The sequence below is a fragment of the Stylophora pistillata genome, chromosome 2, assembly GCF_964205215.1.
Source record: "Stylophora pistillata chromosome 2, jaStyPist1.2, whole genome shotgun sequence".
Lineage (NCBI taxonomy): Eukaryota > Metazoa > Cnidaria > Anthozoa > Scleractinia > Pocilloporidae > Stylophora > Stylophora pistillata.
This window is the reverse complement of record NC_142520.1, coordinates 26,951,815-26,971,814: the sequence shown is the minus strand read 5'-3', so window position 1 is coordinate 26,971,814 and position 20,000 is coordinate 26,951,815. Positions and strand designations below refer to the sequence as shown.

Genomic DNA, 20,000 nt, shown 5'->3' with positions numbered 1-20,000 from the left:
GAATTAAATTCGTCTGAATCAAATTCGACTCTAGCGCGACGTATAAACTAGGCCTTAGCCATATCTTAATCTTTCCTATACAAATTTATAAAATTAATACGAACTTGCTTTCTTTTGCGCTTTTCATGAGCAAAGTTCATTTGCCTCTTTTCAGGGCACTGATTTCCAACATTTTACGGCTTCCAAACTTTTTGCTCTTGTTTTGAATATTTATGCCACCATCAGGATCGATGAGGTTTTTGGAATCCAAACCAGAGCGTATGTAATTATTAACCCTGAACATGAAAGAGAGTTTTGTACTAAAATTCACTACATTTTCGACATAAGATACAATGAATTTATGAAGATCATATATTTTGAACTGCGGTATTAGATACGTATGATGCGCGATCCTCGCATTAGATAGCGCTATTTAAGCAATAGCGGAAATCAGACCTGAAAAAAATCAGGCCTGTACGGGACTCGAACCACTGACCTCTGCGATACTAGTGCAGCGCTCCACCAATTGAGCTAACAAGCCAACTGGGAGCCATCCTCGGAGACCCAGGGGCAGTGAGTCGATTTCAAGTTAAGGGCAGAAGAGCCCCTGGGGACATTGCCCTACAAGACTAGTTCCAAACGGTCGCAGTCGTTCTGGCATCTGATTGGTGCCAGAAAATCTTTGTTTTTTTCTGCCCAATCAGAGTGAAGTGTCGTTTGGAGTCCTTTCGTGTGTTTTAACATGCACATATTGAACAAGCCTTTTGCTCGCTATGTTTGTCTCGGCCGTGCGACAAAGCTTTGCCCGAGGGGAAAAGTTTCAGTCTCAGCACACAATGTAAGAGAAATCGATCAGATTGTCCGCGAAATCTTACCGGAAATTATACTAAATACTTTCGCAGGTATCACAAGAGAACAAGTTTAAAAGTTTGGGAGGTTCGTATAAAACACAATGGTTGAAAGCATTGATATGTCGCTTTAAACGTTAGATGAGATGTAAGCCTAAATCTTTCAAGATTTTTTTGTATAATTTGCTGTCACTGAAACTTTTCCAATCCCGTGAAGCTATTTCGTCGCACGGGCCACACAGGTATGGCGAACAACTGGCGCTTACGCATTTTTTTGTGCACGCCCGGCCAAAATCTAATCTAATCTTCGCTTGAAAAATTAAAAAGAAAAGCTGACCGTGGAAACTTTTGTTTATTAGATGTGGGTAGATAACCCTGAACTAGGCTGACATTTGCAATAAGGCAAGCTCGCCCTTTCCATCCAATATTTCTTTTTCTTTGGTTTTGTTTTCCCCAATGAAAGCAGCATCGATTCCCAATGATCAAAGGTAATTAACTTGGTCTTCAACTATCGACAAAAGAGGTGAAGTGACAATGACCAAGGGCCTAGAAGAGGATCCGTGGCCTTTCGAGCTCAAGAATTTGAACACTCAACGCAGCAGTTGAAAGATTAACTTTCTTCAAACCCCTTCGGTAACTGTCCGAAAACATATCTCCTTTCCACGATGTTCTCGATGATTAGTTTTTGTTCAGATTTTAATTAGCTAACCGGAAACACAGCTAAGCTTTCTTTAAGCGCTTGCTGGAGGTCGTCCACGTACTTAACGTTCTCTGCAAGTTTGGCCATATTGTAAAGAATTTACTACAAAGCAACGATTAGAATTTGGCGCGCATAGAAAGCTACGTAAGCGCCAGTTGCTTGACATACCTGCTAGGCCCGTGCGACGAAATAACTTCACGGGATTGGAAAAGTTTCAGTCACAACAAATTGTACAAAAAATCTAAAAATATTTAAGCTTACATCTCATCTAACGTTTAATGCGACATATCAATGCCTGCAACTATTATGTTTTAACGAACCTCGCAAACTTTTAAACTCGTTCTCTTGTGATACCTGCGAAATTATTCAGTATAATTTCCGGTAAGATTTCGCAGACAATCTGACCGATTTCTCTTACATTGTGTGCTGAGACTGAAACTTTTCCCCTCGCGCAAAGCTTCGTCGCACGGCCGAGACAAACATAGCGAGCAACAGAGCTTGTTGTATATGTGCGTGTTAAAACACACGAAAGGACTCCAAACGACACTTCCCTCTGATTGGGCAGAAAAACACAAAGATTTTCTGGCACCAATCAGATGCCAGAACGACTGCGACCGTTTGGAACTAGTCTTGTAAGTCAATGTCCCCAGGGGCTCTTCTGCCCTTAACTTGAAATCGCCTCACTGCCCCTGGGTCTCCGAGGATGACTGGGAGCAGGCCGTTAAGTTGATTCGTAATAAACCCGTGAACATATCAAACTCACGGGGTACAAATAGTCTCATACTGAATTTCGTGACCACGCCCACTTCATCGGCCCACTCAAATCGAGTGCGATTTTTGGATGTTATATCATCTTGCCGACTCTCTGTATAAAAAAGTTAACAATGTACCACCGAAATATTGAACTATAATATGTGGCTTTCCATTTTGTGAATTTCGTACTACAAAGTAAAGTTTTTCCCTCGTCATTTTCACCTTTTCCCGAGCGGGTCCGTCAAAATTAAGAAGGCGTTCGTGGTCAAAACAAGACCGAGCAAGGAGTCTTGGGCGATTTCTCTCTTACGCAAGCGCAAATTGAAAATGTACCGCCAAAATCAAAGAGAGGAACAAATTTCCTTTGTTTTGATATGTAAATTGTCGAACAAGGAGCAGATTGAACCTCGTCAAATGGCTAGTCAAAACAGCCACACCTTCCTCCTTTTGCTCGTTTCCTGTTTTAGAAGCGTGAAAGCAGTGGGAGAAGAATCGGGTAGCTCGGAAAGCGCTTCACCATCGTTTACTTACGAGATAAACAAGTAAGATTTGTAAAGTTATTTTCTGAAAGAGTCTGAATAAATACATTTTTTTCAGGTTAGATTGCTGTTTTTACCCTAAACGTCGTCCAATAAATTTTTGTTGCAGCCTACTAATCTATACAATCTCGAAGAAAAATATTCAGATGCTTCACCGTCCCCGAAGGGGGTTCTGTCCTGGTGTACCGGTTCACAAGGGAATTACCATTGTTCTGTCTTTGTTTAGGAGTTATCGGTTAGCTACTGTGTATTGTTTGGTCTGTTGTATTGGCTATTGTAAACCGGTACACGAGGACAGAACCCCGAAGGGTCTCCACTCATCGAAGCATGTACTGTCGCCAATGTAGTGAATTTTCAGTCTCTTGTTCGGTTTGTCAACTTCCGTGACTTCAATATCATACAATTTTGTATCTTTTCTCTGTGAAATGACCTTTTTAACAGGGGTGTATGCTGATTATTCGTTGCAGAATCGCTTTGGTTCTTTCATCTCTCTCTTTTGGCTTGTCCGCCATTTTGAAAATTTGCTCAGGAGGGCATCTGGGTTAGCGGCCGCGCCAGGCTGGAGCCGACAAAAACAAATGTCCGTCGCAGTGGGGAAACAGTTTGATATGGTGATAAATGAGATAAAATGAATATATGAAGATCATATTTTTTGAACTGCGGTATTAGATACGCATGATGCACGATCCTCGCAGTAGATAGCGCTATTTAAGCAATAGCGAAAATCAGACCTGAAAAAAATCAGGCCTGTACGGGACTCGAACCACTGACCTCTGCGATACTAGTGCGGCGCCTTACCAATTGAGCTAACAAGCCAACTGGGAGCAGGCCGTTAAATTGATTCGTAATAAACCCGTACAGGGTTTATTACAGGTTGAGACGTAACTAAAAAAATTCTGGCAAAACACTATCTAAGATACAATTGTTTACCTCTTTTCCAGCCAAAGAGTGCATTTGTGTCGGTGCTTTTACGAAATTTAGACCGCGACGGCTTCTCTCAGATTCCCTCGCATCATAGCCCAGGGTGCGTGACACAGATTGTGATATTTCTGTACATCGCTTCACCGTTTCGATAAAACTCTGACTTTCACTGATCACCGTTTTGAAAGAAATAAAATTTTTCAAGCTTCTTTTCGAGGCCTACATAATAGATGTGGAAAAAGTTTTTCTTATCTCAACGGCCGGGCATAAATGTCCACGGCGGCGGCGAGCGATGCGCGATTTCCTTTTGAATAGATGTTCTTCGAGCAAGATACGTCTCCAACTGATTTACAAAGCCTGCAACAATTGATATTTACCGTAGTGGAACATTTACTGATCTTTTTGGGCGTATGCTGAATATTCTCAGTTGACATTCGGTTCGAAGCGCTTCACGTGTAGTTTGTTTTGATTGCCAATAAGCTACGCTCGCTAGTGAACTAAGTGGAGAAAAATCCCACTTATCTGCCCCTCCCTGAAACCGCTGATTTGAAATCTCCCAAAATCTGGGAGACACGTGACCAGCCTAAACCAGGGTCTCTCCTCGCTCGCTCCAGGGGGCGGGAAGATGAGAGACCCTGGGAACGAGGTTGGCCTGACTTGAGGACATTGAAGCTTTTTTCTATGCTTGATGATACCATACAACAGCACTAACGACACAAACAGAAAAATTTCCATGCCCATGAAGAATAATACTGTCGCCGAAAGTTCACTCTTCGCTCTAAGCGACCCACTGTCTTGTTTATCACTTAGTAATGAGGAAAAAATAGTCCCGGAAAGGAAGGATAGATATAGAAATAGCTATATTCCTCGGGCTCCACTTTCTACATATAGGCACACACAACCCAAAATTCCCTCACTCGCTCTGTCGACGAAGGACTAACGCTCGAAAAGTCAACTTTTATAGCGCTTTAAGGTGGCCAGTTTACATTATCAACTAACAACAACAAACATATGAAACATATGTGTGAACTGCGGTTATGAGACGTATATGAGCACGATCCTTCGCAGTAAAGCACTATTTGAGCAATAGTGAAAATCAGACCTGAAAAAAATTTCAGGCCTGTACGGGATTCGAACCACTGACCTATCTACGGGTTTATATCGAATTAATTTGATGGCCTGCTCCCAGTTGGCTTGTTAGCTCAATTGGTAGAGCGCTGCACTAGTATCGCAGAGGTCAGTGGTTCGAATCCCGTACAGGCCTGAAATTTTTTTCAGGTCTGATTTTCACTATTGCTCAAATAGTGCTTTACTGCGAAGGATCGTGCTCATATACGTCTCATAACCGCAGTTCACACATATGTTTCATATGTTTGTTGTTGTTTGATTTATCATCTACGGGTTTATGTCGAATTAATTTGATGGCCTGCTCCCAGTTGGCTTGTTAGCTCAATTGGTAGAGCGCTGCACTAGTATCGCAGAGGTCAGTGGTTCGAATCCCGTACAGGCCTGAAATTTTTTTCAGGTCTGATTTTCACTATTGCTCAAATAGTGCTTTATTATCAACTAAGTTGATAAAACCAATTAACTCAAAAGTGGACAATTTCATTAGTTCAAGCGTCCATTCGCCCCCAACCTGCAAGCAAACGACATTAACCTATGTAAACAGGTATCTCTTGACACATGCACTATATACGCTCAGGGCAAATTTTCTTTTCAAAGATTTATTCTATTTAAGTATGATTATTTGGGGTGTACAGGGTCAGGGTTTCCCTCGTACATAGCATTTGTTTAATTGAAATTAGCCTGTATCCGTAATTGGATCCTCCTTTGTCATCCGCTAAGTTGACTTCGGTCGTGTATCTTTAATAAATCCTTAGTTGGGTTTCATATGGGGTTATAGGCTTCCCCTACCCTGTCACCGTGAAAATTAAGTTTCCCGGGAGACCACATCTCCGATCACATAAATCACATCTTCGATTGCTGTGTTGCCAGCATGTTTGTCCTGATAGTGTAGTGGTCATCACACCTGAATAGTAACAGGGAGACGTGGGTTCAAATACCGCTCAGGGCAAATTTTCTTTTCAAAAGACAGACAGTACCGTTTCGGCCTTCCGGGCCTCGTCAGTGCAGTGCTGATGCTAGGATGGGGGAGAACCGATATGGATCCCCAAACGATCCCACACTTGTGGTATTGTCTAAGTCACGCCAGAGTGCTCAAACTAGAAGAGCCTAGTGAGCTATGCACAGTGCTAGCGGTGATGACTCATCCCGCAGTCCTCAATTTGGACATGAAAGCAGATCTTCGTATGCCAAAGAGCTATATCTAACTATAAAGATATTTATGTATAAATTTGAATTTGTAGTTATGTTAGAAGTTTTCATGAAGCATTAGTTTGCAAAGACTACCCGATTGCCAACTAACAAAACTATGATTGTTTTGCAGGTACTAATTGAAAATGGCCGCTGCATTTGAGGGTCCTAAACATCTTGATGATGCTGCCTCTTACTGCCATCTGGGTAATTTACACGGGGAGCTGGGTGACCTAGAGCGAGCAAAAGACTTCCATTATCGCGCCTTGGAGATTCGTCTGAAAAAGCTTGGACCTGAACATGTTGATGTTGCAGCCATTTACAAAAATCTGGGTATTATATGCGAGAAGCTGGGTGAAATAGATCGAGCAAAAGAATGGTATGAGCGTGCCCTGGACATTCTTCTGAAAAAGCTTGGCCCTGGACATGTTGCTGTTGCAGCCTCTTACAACAATCTGGGTATTTTACACTGGGAGCTGGGTGACCTAGAGCGAGCAAAAGACTTCCATTATCGCGCCCTGGAGATTCGTCTGAAAAAGCTTGGACCTGAACATGTTGATGTTGCAGCCACTTACAACAATCTGGGTATTATATGCGAGAAGCTGGGTGAAATAGATCCAGCAAAAGAATGGTATGAGCGTGCCCTGGACATTCTTCTGAAAAAGCTTGGCCCTGGACATGTTGATGTTGCAGCCAGTTACAGGAATCTGGGTATTATATACGAGAAGTTGGGTGAAATAGATCGAGCAAGAGACTTCCATTATCGCGCCCTGGAGATTCGTCTGAAAAAGCTTGGACCTGAACATCTTGATCTTGCAGCCACTTCCAACAATCTGTATGAGCGTGCCCTGGCGTTTCGTCTGAAAAAGCTTGGACCTGAACATGTTGATGTTGCCGCCACTTACGACAGTCTAGGTAGGTGAATTCCTTCCTTCTTGGCTATGTAATTTCTTTACTCGAAGTGCTTTACTTGCTTGATGCTTTATTACTTGAGCTTCTTCATTGATTTGAATTCCTTGATATGCTTTTCTAAGCTACTTAAGATGTTTTTTATTACTTGAGCTGCTTTATTTATTTGAAATGCTTTCCTTACTTGAGATGCTCACTTACTCAAGGTGTTTTACTTACCCGAGATGCTTCACTTGAGCTGCTTTAGTTACTTAAGTTGCTTTATTTACTTGAGGGGCTCGACTTCCTTGGGGTGCTTTACTTTCTACGGGTACTTTCCTAATCAAGATGTTTTACATACTTGGGATCCTTTTTTGACTTGAGGTGATTTACTTACTTAAGGTGCTTCATTTATTTCTTCTATTGACTGACTTGTATGTAGTGAGGGTTCAAATCTCTCTGCATAAACCAGTGGTTTATATGACTCACTATGATACGGATTTCTTGAATTCTTTTTAACTTGCGAACTTCGTCGCGCTTCTCTAGAGTCAAGTCTTTCCCACGAAGATCAATCCTACCAGCGCGTATTTACACTGTCAACTCCCCCAATGCAGCGAAATTGTCACTCCGAATATTTTCTCGATTACATACACACTTTTCCGCCTAGCTTCGGCAAAAGTCCCTCTGCACTAGTAACAAAAGGACATTTGTTTTGACAATTTGTTGTGAGACAGTGGACCATTTATTGATACGAGGGAATGCTCCCCTTACGCCTGACAGTGATACCGTATCTTCTCTCTTACTTATTATTAGGGCAAAAATTACCAAGAGCTATCTCGAGACCAATTGTGAAGTCGAAGAATTGTTAATTTTCTGCTCAGAAGCAAGAAGCGAATGAATTTCTTGCCTAATTGAGACCGCGTTGTAGACTCAGCATGCTTGAACTGTCCTGAATTAGAATTAACGGCCGAAAATTCCGTAGTTTTATGTTGAAAATTTTGAAAAGTCGGTTTTAAAAGTACTTTAAAATCTTATATTTAACAACATTTTTGATGACATTAACAGTTAAAAATAATGTCAACCGTTTAAAGAATAAAGCCAAAAAATTTAAGAATCTGTTGTATTTACGAGCCCAGTGTGGTAGATTTACCTGGCGTGAATTGTTTACTATAATTTACGACCAGAAAAATGCGTATAATTCTGAAAATTGTACGATTTATAATGAGACTCTTCCATTAAAATAACACTTTTGGGACATATCAACACTTCAAAATGATATTTTCGTTCTAACGAAGAGTAACCATCGTCGCAAAGCCTCAATTAAAGTCAGAAAACTCGGTTCATTTGTTTTCAGCCACAACTCATATTGCGTTTGGGAATGAAGTATCGACAACCCTTAAATTAATTTCGTCACTGAAAGAACTACATGCTCGTTGTTTCTCTGAACGAGTATCACTCAGCATATTGTCTTTGAGCTCCAAAAGGTCTATCTCAATTGGAATAGAACGGAAAGATAGCTTCTAAGGAAAAAGGTAGGACTTGTGCGTGCGCTATGACATAGATAAAGTTAACCTTTTGTTGAAGAAGTTTGTAGACAAAGTAGTTTAAAACACCACGCTAAAATTCAACACTAGGGTTTTAAAGCTTCTCTGATGGTACTTTGCATCGGCAGCAATACCAAAAGCAATAATAACAGAAAAACATCGGCTCACCGAAGTTGGACATTCTTATTGAAGTGAACGTTGGGCCATGCACTACTTCATCGATCTGTGTTTATTAAAAAAGGGGCGGTAAGAGATCACTAGATTAACATGTCATCTTGGATAGGTGCTCTGTATCAAGATCAAGACTGTCTTCATGTTAAAGATTTGCAGCAGACAATTGATCAACAATTACGTGATGGACATGGGATCAACATGATCTGAAAAATGGAACAGGATATCTAGTAAATAAGATAAATCACAGAATGTAAAGGTCGAGTAAAGGACGTTCGTATATTTCTCATTGTCCTATTCTTCGTTTATGCAGCGGTAAGTATCATGCATGACTTACTACAAATGCAGAGTAACATAGACACCGCTCAGCAAAGTGACCCAGTGATGAATCCAGTTAATATTTCCATAAATTTTGAGTCCAGCATGACACTAACGAGTGACTCCCTGCAATGAAAGAAAAACTGTTAAAATTATGACTTTTAACCTTTTTAACTGTTTTTCGTCAGAGTTTACCGAGAAATTCCACTCTTAATCTTTATATTTTGAATACACTTTTTCTATAACTGTAAAGCACTTACCTTTTTTTTTTTAAATCTTGCTCTGATACCGGAACGCTTGAAATTTTCATTTCGCTTGAGGATTTGACCATTCAATTTGTAGCGGCCGACACAAGCGAAGCAAAATTTCGACGACAATTATGAGTTTCGCAAATGAAGACACACTATGAAGCGAGGATATATTTTACGGACAAGCCTTGAATCGTTTTATTTGACGTAGTCGTGGTATCCAAGTACTTATCGTAAACTGAAATATGAATTCATAAGGAAGAAGCTGAGCTAAATGCGAATAGACAAACCAACATTCCAAACATTCCGATATAAAGGCAAGATGCAAAGGTAGCTAAAAACTCAAACAAACTCACAAAAGAACTATATATAAGCTCAAGGAAAGGAAAATTAGCACTTGCATAACAGTTCCGCTTGTAAGAATTGAACCAAAACGAACTTCAATATAAGGTAGCCATTCGGAAGCGAAACGGGAAATCCAAACAGACACTTTTACTCTAACACAGAAAACCGTAGTCTTACGGTAAACGACAACAACCATTAAACAAATCGCTAAACGATAAACTAGAAAACTTCAACAACTCTTCTCTAAAAATCACACACGTCAACATTAAAAAGGATCCGCGTGATTTGCTTACGAAATTGCTTCGTAATCTCAAAGCACGCGAGTCGTGCGCGCACAAGTTTGTTAACGTCTTCTTAACAGTAGGCAAAAGGCGTGGCAGCCGTTACACAATTGTTGATTGTCGGTGCCACATTTTGCCAAGTTGAGTGGTAGCAGGCAAATCTCTGTATTAAACAACTCCGTATTTTGTACCTTCAGCTTTTTCTTGCTGAAGACTGTAAAATGTGAGGCACTGCTTTCTCCACGAGTTTGAAATAAAAGTGGTTATCATTCTAAAAATATCTTTTTCCCTCTATTCGCTAGATATTGACACCGGACTTTGAAAGGGTTTCCATTGTCTGCGCACTGGCGTGGCGCACAAAAATACAAAACATCTGGTTTCGCCCAGTGATTTGGTGGCTTTAGCTATGCGATTGAAGAAAAATTCACGATGTACAAATAAAATTGTCGAAGGTTCAAACGTGAGCGACTTACCTTGCTTTCTATTCCCTTAACAATGACAGTTCTGACAGTTGACTTTAAAATTGCTTTCTAGGGCGCGCGTATGGGATAAAAACAAACAATAGTATTGCCGTTTTAATTTCTTTTTTTCCTTTTTTTTTTCAGTCATGCGATTCAAGAAAAATTCACTGCCTGACGAGTGAATTCCACGTTAAATTTTACTTGAAAAACCGATATCGCACGAATCGCGAAGCGATGAGTGTGAAATCGGTTTTTCAAGTGAAATTTAACGTGGAATTCACTCGTCAGGCAGTGAATTTTTCTATACAATTCAATAATAATGACACCTATCAAAGCCTCCAGAAAGTCAAATTAAGAAATAGTCTATTTCAGTCTGTATGGTGATATCAATACATCAAAACAAAAACCGAAATATGAAGTCGGTGATAAGGTTCGAATATCAAAATACAAAAGACAGTTGTTCGATAAAGGCTCTACTCCAAATTGGACAGAAGAGATATTTACTATTGATAAAATACAATACACGAATCCAACCACCTACCGATTACGAGATTTAAACAACGAAGAAATTAGAGGCAGTTTTTATGAGCCTGAATTATTAAGAGCTAAACAAGAAATATTCAGAATTGATAAAGTAATAAAGAGAGATTATAAGAATAAACAAGCTCTGGTTAAATGGAAGGGTTATGATGATGATTTTAATTAACAGCTGGGTTTCTCTCAAGGATTTACAAGCTCTTTAAGCTAATTCATTTTCAATATATGATAATCAATAAAATCAGCTATTTGGTGTAAATTATTGCTGACAAGATAATTGGCACCTTTTTTTTTAACACTTTGCCTGAAAAGTTCTTGTTCTGGCCTCAATACAATTTTTCGTCCCGGCTTCTTTAATTCACAATAAATGACCTTTTCATTGTTTATAATAATGATAAGATCAATGATTCCTTTATGGTAAACTTTTTGCATTTTTAGTGCGACCTAGAAGTTCACCAAAAGTATGAACAATAAGAATTCTATCATTGTTTTTATAATGTTCAAAAATAGACATCATAAGATCGCATTCACTCATTATATAAAATCATATATACTATATTTTGCCTATATCTTTTTCTTCTTGGTTTCTTTCGTGAAATCGGAATATCTAATAATATCAGGTTTTTTTAAAATTATCGTTTTCAACTAAAAGGAAAATGTAAATGTCTTTCAATGCTGATAAATAATCAAACAAATCCTTTTTATCTTTGTCTTAATTTCTTACAATTAACCTATCTTTTTTATCAGAAGTTTTAAACATATTTTTAATAAAAGAAACTTTTGGTACTAAAACAAAGAAATTAGGAGATGGTTGTATCTCAGCAATCAATTCTACATTCGCTTTTATAACATAAAAATCTTTCCCATCATATGTTTCTACGGTTTCCATTAATGTTTAAATGTCCATATATGAATACTACATATTCTATCTTTAAATAATCTAGTCAAAAGTAAAGAAAAAAAATGAAATTCCAAAGCAAAGAAAAAGACTAAATAACAAATTGTTTAATAATGTCCATATGCGTAACTGGTCATTCCATCCTCTAGAATATATCTTTTGTCATCAAAGCAGCTTAATAACACTTTTTTCAGCTCATAACTTCCAAAGTGATGTTTGTTACTTCGTATGGTTTTCGTCTCGTGATACATTTTTTGTTTTCAAATAAAACCACTTTGTAATTTTCATGTTTTAGATCTTTTTTATCACATTCTTTTTAATACCTTTTGCTGTACGACTACCTTTAATATCATCTTTGGTATAGCTGTACATCTTTGATCGCAAACCAGCGAATTCAACTATAGGTGTTCCACAAGTTTCATCTTTAAATTTACCAATAACTTTTTTGTTCGATTCGTCATAATATTTTGAATGTTTGGGATAATCACTGTTGTTAAACATATCTTTATCATTCAAAAAGTCTTGGTACACATCATCTGCTTGATTGTCATATGTTAATGAATCGGCCTCTGTGAATAACAACTTGGATTTGTCTCCGTACTTCTTGATATAATTGTAATGGAAATCATACATCAGTGTCTTTGAAAGATCAAGAATACACATCCCAGCATACGCTGGTTGATTTAGAGTTCATGTTCTTTTATCTTATGAACAGCGACTAGATTTTCATTGAACATTTTACTTGATATAAAGGTTGGTTTTGATGTTAATTTCAACAGCTTTTTCTCATCAGTGACAAGTCTACATCCACACGCTTTCTTGAGTTTTCCATCGTCTTTCCAAATACAGAATTATTCATCAGTTTGAAAAAGTCTTTCTCTGATGTTTATATTCATCAACTGAGATATGATCATTATTCAATATGCTATAAAATTCGCTTTTGGTTGGCAATTCTGTTTTATCAAATTTATCAAAGTTGTCCATGTAATCGTAAGGATAAACGCCTTTCTGAGTCATAAGATCCAATTTTTTATTCTTAAATTTTTGTGATGTATATTTAAAAGCTTCTTTGGGAAGATTATTGACTAGTTTATCAAGACTCGAGCTCATGAATTGAAAGCTATCAATGAAAGTAAGATGATTCCCAAGTATGAAAGCCATATACTTTTCCATGTTAGTTGGGATTGCATTGATATTCATTGGACACTTCTCCTTTTTTGTTTGTGTATTTATTGATTTTAACAATCTCTCCAATTTCTTGCATGATGAAATATGAATTATATCCTCTCAAATTATAAAAGATCACAGGTATTTTGTCAGTCATTTGAAAGTTAAGGTAACAATCCTCATGAGCTGAACCCCTGAATTTTCCAGTCACATGACAGTGATCTCTGACTTGAACGTCTTGGTCATTATATTTCTGTTCACAAATGTGACATTTATCAGCTTTTTGGAATTGTTCATCTTTTTTTGCCATTTTCAGGGGTTTGTTAAATTTACATTTAATAATCTTTTTACAATGTTTCACTTCTTCAAGCATCAGTTCCATGAATCTGTAAACAGCTTTCTCACCACGATAGATGTTAATAGGTTTTGTATATTTATTATCATAAGTGCAAACAACCAGTTATAGCCATAACCACAGTCAGTATGTTTTTGATAAGCTTCAATGAAAGATTCATCATCAGCTGGTTGACAACCTTGTACATTTTCTGTTATTGCTTCAAAATCAGCGGAAATAATAAATGGAACAGGAAGTTGCTTTTAATAATGATTGAATTTCAATATGTTGTCATCTTTAGTTGGCATCTTAATAGCTTAAGCTCCATTTATTATGAGACAATTATCTTTATGAGTAATTATTACCTTTTCAGAACTGAAACACTGCAAACAATACATACAAAAGTGCTTTCTCTCCTTATGTTTTGTTTGATTATACATGAAGCTATTGAAATATTTTATTTGAACACATAATGTGAGTTTTTCTCTTCTGTTACTAAAAAAAGATTCATCTGATCTTCATTTTTCTCCTTGCTGACATATCTTGGATACCTTTGTTTATCGTCATTGCCGAAACATTGATGTTAATGTTAGTTTGCTTTTCAATCTTATTGATTTGCTGAATAGTTACCTGAAATTCAATTCCTGAATAATCCAATCGGTTCAATAAAAGCTTTATCAACTTTTTAAAACTAATTTGAGGATCCTTCTCTTGTGGATTCAAGTGTCTACTATGACACCAACGAAAGCTTTCATTATCATTAGTTTTCATATTTATCAATCTTTTTTTACCATTCCTCAGTTCTGATGGAAGTTGAATATAAGAAGAACCTTTGATGGATTATATAGAACAGTATTTAGGTAGTGATTATCAACTGATCGAATATGCCAGCCAGATCCTTCTGACGACCTTGCGCTATTTTATTTAATATATGTTGCTCTGTTAATCATAAAGAGTCTGCTAGTTCTGTGTCATTTATTATTGTCTGAGGTGAGCTTTTAAAATATGCTGTGTTTTTTAATCAGTACTTTTTTATCACCCTCATCTTCCTACTTGTGAAAAGTAACCTTTAATGTCTCTACAAATTTAAGGCCTTTGATTTCATTCAATATCTTTTTCCTATATTGACCATCAGCCAATCTTGTGCTCTGCATTGAATTAATGGACATTCGTCATTTTTTATGTTTATTTCATATGATTTAGTGTATCCTTTTAAAGCCTTGTTTGTGTCATCAATTATTGTTCTTGGTAGAGGAACAGGCTTCTTCGTCCTTGGTTTTAGCACTGGTTTATAATCATCTCGAAACTCTAGAGGTGGTTCAATAATGTTTTCTTCATAAGCTTGAACTATCTGTTTAACACTATTGAACGATGGAGCAAATTTGATTTTCCTGTCCAATGTTTTGGGTTAATTCTTTGAACAGGTCTCAAATTCATTATTATCTCAATGAGTTGGTCTTTTGTCAGATTCTGTAATTTCGTTGTATTCATATCTATATTATATGTAGATATATTTTTTTTCCATATTTTCTATGTGATTGTTCTTTAAGTAATTTGGTGTTCTCCATACTCATACTTTATACTCGTGATTTTAAGTGTTTTTCTTTCGGGACTCTCCATATTTGAAAAACAAGTTTGATCAAGTTTTATGAATCCGCCATTTCGAATTCTTGGAATATTTGTGAGTCTGCGTTTTTGGATTTCTTTTTATGAGTAGGTGTCATCCCGACGATCATACCACAAAATTGATTTCAAGCCTTCACTGGGCTTTTTCACTTTTAAGTCAAAATATATAGTTCACAGGGCTCCCACCCAAGATAGCATGTTATAGCCAATGATTTTTAAATGCCTCTTTTGGCAGACCTGGTAGCTACGTGTAGGTTTGACTTATTTTACAGATTTAGTTACAGGTGGGATCCCCTGGTATGTTCTCCATGGAGGACCTTCAGTACTCAACGCATACCAAAGAGGATTAAAATTTGGCAAGACCTATGACAAGCGAACAAAGATTTTATTGATTGGTCAGGATCGTGTTGGTAAAACAAGTCTTCGAAAACATCTCCAAGGTGTAAAATTCGATCGAGATGAAACAAGCACCAGTGGAGTGGAAATGATGCCAGCTGTTAAGAATGCAGCAAAGCAAGCATGGAAAAATCCTGCTTCTTTTGAATCCACTAGTGCGTTTGATCACAAATGTGCAGAGCTGATCAACAAGGAGTTATCAAGAAGCTCTCCAGAAAAATCACATTCTGCTCGACAGCTCAGAGGTGAAGATGACTCTCCAAAGAAAGAGTCAGGAACAGAAAAACCAAGGGGTGATGGGCTCACACCTATAGTTGACACTGAAAGTAAGTAGAGATTACAACAAGCTGATGGGAGGGCCGGACCGGGAACTCTATGGCTAAAGTTAATTAATGACGTCAGAACGAAGCACAGTAATCAGAGTTAATCTGGTCTGTTTTTCATGAATGAGAGCTTCGTGAGAACATTTTCCCGTTCAGCCCTCCCAGGGAGCCATTATTGATGGAAGAGTCAAAGAGGCGAAAGAAAAACGATATATTCCTGTTCGATAATTGTGGATATAATAATAATAATAATAATAATAATAAACTTTATTTAAAGAGGGTAAAACACATAACAGTATAAAACTGACAAACCAGTGGCCCTCTTAATATATATTACAAATAATTATTGAAAAAGATTAAAAACTAATTAATTATGGAAAAAGATCAAGAGCTAAAAATCTAAAATTACAAAGTTTATAAAAACTATAAGATAAAATGTTCTAATCGTTTATAACTATTCTTAAAAAATCTAACATGGGCTTCTTAAAACATTTGATAGTAGGTTTCATTCTTATGTCCAGTGGTAAGGTATTCCAGAGGCGTGAGGTCTATATTGTGAAAGACCTACCTCCCTCTGACTCCCGTTTGAATCGGGGACAGATGAGGTTTAGTTGTCCATGTTTGCTTGATCTTTCATTTATGTCTGCATTTCTTACGAGCATTTGGGACATATAAGGTGGACAGTCCCCAGACAATCGTTTGTACACCATTAGTGATCTATTTACTTTTGCCTCATGAAAGAATGGAACCCAATCCAATTTCCTAAATAAGATAAGATCGGGACCACAGCCTGTATTGCATAATGCTGGACTGTTCGATTGCCCACCAGCCAGAGAGATGCAAGCACTTACGAATATGGGCAGCTGATAATGATATCATGGGGAAAACGTTTCCTTGCATAATCAACAGCAAGTTTAATTAAACAGAGTTCCAAAATCAAACAACAATTATAAAAAAAGAAACAAAAAAAAAGCTAACAAACTGTCTAGTAATATAATTATATAAAAACGTTCTATCGCGCTTTTGTTTTCTCCGAAAAATCGAAAAGTTCAAAATAAGCCTAAATGGCCGTTGTCCCCCGCGTAAAGCAATAAAAAATTATGCAACTTCGGCCACAGACAGCCCCAAGCTCTCTTTGAGAACCACACAAGGAACACAATTTGCATATCGATTTATAAGGATTTGTATGGGATTTTCTACAAGATAGCCATAGAGATAGTTAAAAGTGAAAATATTAAATAAAAAAAGGCTTACCTTATTCCATACGTGTATTGCTTGCTCCTGGTGTCGTTATTTTACCGATTTCACTTGATTTAATTGGTTTTTTTTTAATCCTGGTTTTCTCTTCTTAAAGAAATTAAAAATTAAAAGAAAAAAAAATGAAAGAAATTAAAAATTGCCAAATAGATGGATTTTCTAGGCGCAAACCGCCTCCACGTGGACAGCGGTGGAAATCGTAGTGTGCAGCCTTGACTTCGTCTGATAACAGGAAAAATAGTAAAGGCAAAGGAAGCTCAAAACGGCAGAAATCGCCAAAAAACACGGCGAATACACAAGGAATGAGTAAGTTTTACTGATCTAAGGTGTAAAATATTCACATTTCGGAATATTTAGTGTTTTAACTGGACCATATTTTATTTCTTATACTCTTCCTTATAACGCATTCAAATTCTCAACGGTTGCTCGCGTAACAACACCGCTCACACAACTCGTGACGCTTTGAAGAAATAATCCTTCGCTTTTGCTGGAGACGTGAACTTGGGACGCCTGTGGAACTCTTTGAAGGCTGTACGCGCTGCGTATGGCGCGCCAAGAAAGAAACTTCGAGGAATTAAACTACGAAAGGATAACACTTTAAGATGACATATATTTTGGACTGTAAATATATCATACAAGACCTTTTTAAAGGCCTTTAAATGGGCCGCGACAGCTATTCAGCGGTTGCAATTTTGACAAAATAGCCCAAACTCTTTTTTCAACCTGGATGTGCCACTTATGGCGGGCAAAAATAGAGACTTGGAGGAATGAAAATACAAGGATAAAACTTTAAGAGGATGTACATTATGATTTTTTAAGTATATAAGGCAGACCTGTTTGTGGCCCACTAAATTTGACCTTTATTTTACCACCGCGAAAGAGACGCGAAGTACTTTATTTCAACGGGTCACTATTGAGACTCAAACGTAACAACATAACAAGAAATTAATAATTTCTAAGAGATAAAAGGACCATCTATTAGCACACAAAATTTAAAAGCGGGATTGCATCGCGTTGTAGCATACGAAGTTGCCGAAGTTGCATAATTTTTTATGGCTTTACTGGGGGGACAATTGCCATTTAGGCGTATTTTGAACTTTTCGATTTTTCGGAGAAAAAAAGCGCGATATAACTTTTTGTTATGATTTTCGATAAAGGTTCATTAAAAGGGTCCTTTAGAAAACATGAAATGAATTACGAAATTTTGCAACTGTCGGCAGATTCTCGATATGTACAGTCAGAGGCTATTAAGAAACTGTGGTGCGGTGTCATTGGGGTAACAAGGTAGTTTGGTCACATCGACTAAGTTGAAATTATAAATTGGCCACCGTAAACAATTAAAAAGCTGACATTTCGAGCTAACGCTCGAAACGTCAGCTTTCTAACGCTTTACGGTGGCCAATTTACATTTCCAACTTAGCTGATATAACCAATTTATCTTAGTTGAAATAGTTGCCAACGAGAATGTTAAGTGCTTTGCCATCTACTGCAATAGTTTGTACAGTACAGCGTCACACCATCGTGATGACGTACACATTTATGACAAATGACCGGTGACGAGATAGTTTCGTGTAGATCAGCCGACTTAAGATGTTTCAAATGACATACAAGTATAAGTGTTTCTGCAGAGGATTTCAGATTGCTCTAATTCCCGTGAAAGATGTTGCAGTACTCAGAATCTTGATGGTATGCAGACGATGTGAACACGATATGTTTTTAGTTACGTCGAGTAGCCCTCCATGAAGGCTGACCAATTTCTTTAAAGAGTCGACAACCAGAGGCGAGATTTCATATAATTGTATAATTGTACATATAATTGTGAGGTAAAGGCTGCTTGAGCAAGAACTTGCAAGTTGTTTTTTTTTTTGTAGCTGTCGAGGGTGACATAAGAAAACAGAACCAGGAGCAGATACCAGTGAAAGTTGCCTCTCTCTTACGAAGAAAGAATCCGGACAAAGATGACGGCATATGGCCTATAATTTGGGATTTTGCTGGCCAAGCAGTATATCATGCCATTCATCCTATTTTCCTATCTCAAGAAGCCATATATGTGTTAGCGTTGGATCTGACAAGAGAGTTGACTACCCCAGCACAGTGTCGTGTACAGCCTCGTGATCATGCAGAGGTAGAAGTAACATCACCAGACACGGAGGATACTAACCTTGATCACATTTTGAAATGGCTGGACTTGGTACATTGCTTGTCACCTGCAAAGAAACTCGGACGGACAACAGAAGGTGCTTTTCCTCCAGTTATACTTGTGGGTACACATGCTGATATTATAAGGAATTCGGGGCGTGATCCTACCAAAGTAATGGACGCAGTGCTTGACAAGATTTCTGATATGGCCCCACATGAAATCGTAGATCATATCCATGCCAAATTTGTCATTGATAACACAAAAGCTGGTTGTCCAGTTCAGCAAGAGGACCAAGAGATAGTTTCTATGCGTCAGAGAATATTGGAACTGGCTGAAAAGATGCCACACACAAAGAACGAAATTCCTTTGCTGTGGCACTATGTCGAAGAGAAAATCTTTGAAATGGTAGAAAAGAAGGAGCATTACCTTCCTAAAAAGCGTTTTCAAAAGGAAGTTGCAGACGCCCTTTGCCATTTTGATGTCCAAGATGACGTAGAAGGACTTCTTCACTTTTTACGATCTCGTGGAACAGTTATCTATCATGATCACCCTGAAAATCCAGATGGTTTGGTAGTTCTGGATCCACAATGGTTGATCGATGTACTCAGTAAGATAATAACAGTGTATCCAACTTGGGAAGCAAGACCTTCTATCAAGAAACATTACCGGGTCCTTGGGAATACAGGATTTCTTTCCAACGTATTGCTCAATCAATCATTTAAAAACTTGAAATTGGAGAGAACAAGGAAGAATTTACTTGAATTGATGGAAAAGTTTAATCTAATCTGCAACTCTAGAGGCTGTAAAGGGAGAGACTTCCCTTACTTTGTACCCTGTATGCTGACACTCCCAATGAAAGACAAAAGAAGTAAGTACATGGAAAATGGCCCTTTACCAGTCTACCTCACTTTTAACACCAACTATGTTCCAGCTGGTCTATTTTGTAGGCTGATTTCACTTTTCTGGGAGTGGACCTCACAGCTGTGTGGCATCTTCATAGAACCCACCCTGTT

At 37.9% G+C, this 20,000-nt stretch overlaps 1 protein-coding gene and 1 pseudogene across 5 annotated transcripts in view; one reads left to right on the top strand and one right to left on the bottom strand.

Moving 5' to 3' along the window:
* The window catches only part of LOC148738100 (uncharacterized), a 3,066-nt pseudogene extending 2,783 nt beyond the window's left edge, over positions 1-283 (bottom strand). Inside the window, exon 1 of the transcript XR_015996802.1 lies at positions 189-283. The product of XR_015996802.1 is annotated as an uncharacterized LOC148738100 (transcript). The remainder of the gene's footprint in view (positions 1-188) is intronic.
* The window catches only part of LOC148738099 (uncharacterized), a 43,914-nt gene that overhangs the window by 16,134 nt on the left and 7,780 nt on the right, over positions 1-20,000 (top strand). Inside the window, exons 2-5 of one of the 4 annotated variants that reach the window (XM_088749909.1) lie at positions 3,287-3,430; positions 6,187-6,968; positions 15,150-15,593; positions 18,719-20,000. The exon at positions 18,719-20,000 is cut by the window's right edge and continues 141 nt beyond it. In XM_088749909.1, coding sequence (XP_088606035.1) covers positions 6,200-6,968; positions 15,150-15,593; positions 18,719-20,000 — 2,495 coding nt within the window. In that variant the 5' untranslated portion in view covers positions 3,287-3,430; positions 6,187-6,199. Of the gene's footprint in view, positions 1-3,286; positions 3,431-6,186; positions 6,969-15,143; positions 15,594-18,718 lie in introns of all 4 variants that reach the window. The other 3 variants (XM_088749907.1, XM_088749908.1, XM_088749910.1) reach the window with 3 other exon arrangements.